Here is a 5,204-nt window from a genome sequence, read left to right on the forward strand (position 1 = left end):
GAGGGAGAGCCGGAGAAGGAGAGGAAGGAGGCGGAGAGCAGAGCGACCTCCGCGGGCCTCCAGGAGATCTGCAGGCTGCTCATGCTGAACTGAGGGAGGAGAGGAGGAGGGTTTTTGGTCGTGTCAGGAGGTCAAGTGGGGTTCCGGTTGCAGAGGTCGCCGACGTGTCAGCAGCTGCTGCAGTAAATTCAGACTTTTAAAAAAAAGTTAGATTTACAGAGAAAAGTCAACTTTAACTACCAATAATAATACATATGATGACATGCATCTTATAAAATATGATGGATGAATTAGTCCTGCTGCTTTTCATACAACTGGTCACATGATGTTATTACAGGGACTAGAACAATCTGTCAATAAGACATATGTCCTCGATTAATTGATCAGCTGTTTGGGCTTAAAAATGTCAGAAAATGATGAAAAATGTTGACCAGTGTTTCCAAAGACTAAAGGAATCAAAGAAATATTCACTTTTTAAAAAGATGCCATCAGAGAATTTCTGAATTTTTTTTGTTTGAAGAAAAAACTTGAAATGATTCATTTGATATCTTTGTAGTCACTTTGAGTCATCAGGTTGTATTTCTTTAATGTTTTTGCCTCTTTGCAGTCTTGTTGTGAGTCTCTGTGGTCATTTTCTGTCTCTTTGCATCATCAGGATAATTTTTTTTTTAAAAAGTGCACTCGGCTGGTTCAAATCATATCCATCACATAGATTAAAATCTATTCACGTCAGTGATGACGTTAGTTACGGAGTTCCACAAGGTTCTGTGCTGGGTCCGATACTTTTCACATTATACACGCTTCCCTTGGGCGATATTGTGCATTAAAACTTGAACTTAACTGTATATAAAGTCCATTCTGAACAACAGTAAACTCCTGTCTACACGATGATTTATTAATATTAAAAAGTACATTTGCTAAAAAATACTTGAAAGCAGGACTTTGACTCATAATGGAGCAATTTTTACATTCTGTTATTTTTGACTTTAAACAGGATGTGTGAACTTCTCCCACCGCTGATCATCAGTTCTGTTGTGAAATAGAGGAAAGTTGAGTGGTGTGCAGCAGCCGGCGTTTCAGAGGCCGTAAAAAAAGAGCCCACATGAGAAGTGTATGAGTGTCGACTGATCCACCTCAGAGACGTGAGAGAAGTCCTGGATGATATCACGGCCTCTCCGTGTCTAATCGGCTCCATATGTCCCGCTGGGTGTATCTGCGTTTCTGCTGCCACTGGTCAGCCGGCAGCCAATCAGAGCTGGAGAAAAAGTCCTCTCAACATGTGGAGCAGCGGAAGGGCAGGAGGCGGGGGGGAGGTGGGGGAGTTGGTGGGTGGGCGGAGAGCCGAGGAGTTTCATGGCAGGGTGGAGAGGGACGGTGAGCCAAGATTTCAGACATGTCGGTCGATTGTTTCTTTTCAAACTGAAGCTCTGAATTAAAAAAAGAAAGAATGAAATGAATTTAAAGTTGTTATTATGGCACATTTAAAACTCATCCGGTGGTATATAGTATTTGTTTATAGATAAATTAGATAATTCAGGTGAAAACAGAACAGGTGCAGTGCTGTTTTTGTTTTTTAAACGACCACTAGAGGGCGTCACCGTTAAAAGTTTTTACAAATACCAGCTAAGATACAACATATTAACAAATCATGATCAAATTCAATGAATGTTATTGAGTACATACATGTAAAAAAAAATCACAGACTGTATGTAAACGTGGACGTAGCTTCCAGGTCTTAAACTGCAATACCACCGAGTGCCACAAGAGGTCGGCTCCAAAAAGGCTCCATAAACTCCCATTCAACTTCTCAATACATGTTTTCCACGAGTACATATAATATATATATATATAATATAATAGTATCATTAGCTAACGTCACTCCTTGTTATTAGTTTTCTGGCGATCTTTCTATAAATAATCCCGTCATTAATTAGATATTAGGTCTCCAGTTATGTTCAGAGGGGGTGTGTCTGTTTGATTGACAGGCCTGTGGTGCAGTCAGGTTTCCGCTGTGGGTGAGTGGGCGGGGCGTAGTGATCCACCGCTGGCTCCTCCCCCAGCTCGTCCAAATATGGTCGCTTCTGGCTCCAAAATGGCAAACTCGAGGCTTCAGAGCGACAATTAAAACTAAATGGAAAGATCACACATCAAAAACATATTGTCTTACGTTGTTTTAGTAAACAGCTGCTTATTTACACACTCAACATTATCATTTATGAAGAGTCGGGTCCAATATTAAGAGTCCTTTTAGCTCTGTTTTGGTCTCCACCAACTGCTGAGAAAAATGTGGGTTCGTCTCAGTAAAGATCTATTTGATCTTCCACTGAGTAATTTTAGGATGTTAATATAAAAATCATTGATAAATGCACTTTTAGATTTTTTTAAAATAACACAAACTAAAACCTTTAAGATGAGTGTGAAGAACAAGAGAAGAGAAATAATTCAGCGTAAACGTTTCTGTTCATAAACCGAACACTTCAAATTCAAAATTTCGCGGAATTTTTTTTTTTCATTTACATTTGAGGTATATTCACACGCATGATTAAATACTTTTGAGGTACAGATGGAAAAAAAAATCCACAAATATCAGACCACAGTTTACAAATAAAAACTCTCATATTCTGGTTTCCGTTCACATCTCCAGGTCGTCTGCTGAGGAAGGTCAGCAGGTTGAAAGATCGAGAAAAAGCAGACTTGGATTTACGTTGTTGTCTTCGATGAGTTTGTCTATTAAAATATTGGGGAATAAAAACCAGGTTGCAGTTTTGTGCCTTTTGTTTTGGACGTTTCTTGTTAAAAACATTAAAAAAAAAATTCACTGGAGGATTTGTTATAATTTCTCCCTGTTGGGCTTTAAAACAGACCAAAGTTTGGCACTCTGGAAAAACAGCATCCATAAAAAGACAGAAAAATAAAGGATTGAGTTTAGTTGGCGAACAGGAAGTTGCTGTCGCCGCTGCTCCCTCTCTGGATCTCCGTCACCAGGTTGCGGAGTTTCTCTGACAGCGCCACCTGGTGGTAGAGAAGCCCACAGCAGTCCGTTTTTAAAGTGTCTGTATTTTTTTTTGCCGTTTGTTTCAGATGTTGACGGAGACTCACTGTGTACGAGTCGGGCTCCTGCAGCCTCTTGTGTCGGGGGTGCAGAGTCTGGAGGGAGCTCTGGACCTTCGCTCTGGTTTCTGCGGCGCTGCACAGCGGCTGTGTGACCTAGAAAATGTTGGGAGACCCGGTCATAAAGACGAAAACTCCTCCGGCAGCGTGGCCTCACGCACGTGTTTAGTTCCAGAGCAGAAAGGAAATTCATGTTTTTATAGGTGTTATTTTGAGCTTTTTAAGGCTGTAACAGATTCACAGATTTGAATGGATTATCTGTAGTTTTTTTTTTTTATCAAGAGTTATTAAAAAGTCTTAAAAGTCTCATAAAAGTTGTGTTTTAACTTATTTTTTCTATCTTCCTAGTCAACATGGTCTACATCTATCCCTACGTTCTTTTTAAAACTTCTCAAACTTTAGGGGAGTTTTAACACTTAGAATTTGCTGGCTTGTAAATTTCACCAGCTTTTGCCCAGAAAAAAAAAAAAACAGCATCATATATATTTATATATATATATATATATATATATATTTATATACCTGTCCTTTGCTGAACACTTCCTGGCGCAGACAGGTGACCTGAGCCGGAGTGACCGAGGTGGCGGCGTCACCGCAGCCCAGAGGGAAGCAGCTCAGCAGGACTCCGGCCTCCGGAGGAGAATCCGCCGCCAGGCACAGCAGGTCGAGGAAAGGATGACCTGCGGGGGGGAGACGAGAGACGAGAGACGAGAGAAGACGTTTACGCTGTGAAATTGAAATGTTACAAAGCTTCTTGTATTATTATCAGTTGGACTGGAAGAGTTTTAGCTTTTGTCTCCTCTTAATAATTCGGTTTCCTTTCCTCGTGGGGTCACCGTGTCCTCTTAAACTCTGGTGTCTGCTGCTATAAGGTTAATCGAGATCCATTGAGGACGAGGCCGGCGTCTCCTTATCTGGAAATACAGAACTTCCTGACATTCGGACCTGTGAGCAACTCGGAGACGGATCGGCCGGACACCTTTACGAGGGATCAATCGGCATTTCAAGCAAAAGCACTGTTAATAATCAAATATTAAGACGGGCAGCAACGTGTTCTTCTTCTTATGTTTGTTTAACAACAGCTGGCAGAACAGCTTTGAGGCCAAATACCGCCACCTTCTGACAGCGATAACGCATGACAATCCAGCGCCGGTAAAAACAGGTTATATTATAACGACTATTCAAATATCATGTCCCATCCCTGACCTTTGGAGAAGTTACTCTGTCTCTCCTCTTGACTTCTGTCAATAAAACATCTGTTTTGACACCAAATCACCAGAATCGGCCTCAAAGTCACGTCACGACCACCGATTCTCACCCTCGGCGTCGAGCAGCCGGTAGACGGCTTTCCTCCCCGGAACGGTGCTTTTCTCCGGGTCCTCGCTGATCTTCATCCGGGGTCTTCCTCTCACCTCCACCAGCTGGTGCGCACACACACACACACACGCACGCACACACACACACACACACACACACGCACGCACGCACACACACACACACACAGCATGTTAACATGACAGGAGAAGTGAGACAGCGCTGAGCGTGCACTTCGCTCAGACCACCTTGTACACGCAGCCCAGCGACGGTTGTCGGGTGCAGGTGACCAGATGAGTCCCGACGCCGACCACGTTGATTTCGTTCTCCTGAAACGACGACATCACAGACCAATCAGGGACCAATCGGAGAGCGGGAATACCAGGAGACGAAGACTTCCTCGCACGCTCCTTTTACCTTCTTGTTGAGCTCGGCCACGCTTTGCTCCGAGATGTTGTTGGTCCCGACGATGAGCAGCGACTCGAAGGAGGGAATGGAGAAACTGCGGAGAAAAAAATGCAACGACGGATAATCGGACGTGAACGACAGACGTCCGGAGTCGCGTCGGATTTCGCCGAGTGTCTTCGAGGTCTTCTTCACTCACTGCTCGCTGCAGAGTCTGAAGACGTGGCGGATGTCGACGGACTGACCGCAGAGGTCGCCGCTGTCCAGACGAACTCCCACCGGCCTGAAGCCCAGCTCGCTCAGCGCCAGAGCCACGGCGCAGAAGTTCAGCAGCCCGCTGCTGAAGGAGGTCACATGTGGAAAACATATTGGAG

At 43.8% G+C, this 5,204-nt stretch overlaps 1 protein-coding gene across 2 annotated transcripts in view; it reads right to left on the reverse strand.

The window, feature by feature from the left end:
* Nucleotides 1-2,158: 2,158 nt before the first annotated feature.
* naprt (nicotinate phosphoribosyltransferase) overlaps nucleotides 2,159-5,204 on the reverse strand; it is a 7,670-nt gene continuing 4,624 nt past the window's right edge. The window contains exons 7-13 of one of the 2 annotated variants that reach the window (XM_069716850.1): nucleotides 5,030-5,167; nucleotides 4,843-4,927; nucleotides 4,674-4,754; nucleotides 4,430-4,532; nucleotides 3,634-3,791; nucleotides 3,100-3,207; nucleotides 2,159-3,012 (exon numbers count right to left, since the gene is read on the reverse strand). In XM_069716850.1, the coding sequence (XP_069572951.1) occupies nucleotides 2,926-3,012; nucleotides 3,100-3,207; nucleotides 3,634-3,791; nucleotides 4,430-4,532; nucleotides 4,674-4,754; nucleotides 4,843-4,927; nucleotides 5,030-5,167 (760 nt within the window). In that variant the 3' untranslated portion in view covers nucleotides 2,159-2,925. The remainder of the gene's footprint in view (nucleotides 3,013-3,099; nucleotides 3,208-3,633; nucleotides 3,792-4,429; nucleotides 4,533-4,673; nucleotides 4,755-4,842; nucleotides 4,928-5,029; nucleotides 5,168-5,204) is intronic. The other variant, XM_069716851.1, reaches the window with a different exon arrangement.

This window comes from Brachyistius frenatus, unplaced genomic scaffold (genome assembly GCF_029030835.1).
Source record: "Brachyistius frenatus isolate BFR_SWC_R1_liver_20210118 unplaced genomic scaffold, ASM2903083v1 Contig_163, whole genome shotgun sequence".
Classification (NCBI taxonomy): domain Eukaryota; kingdom Metazoa; phylum Chordata; class Actinopteri; family Embiotocidae; genus Brachyistius; species Brachyistius frenatus.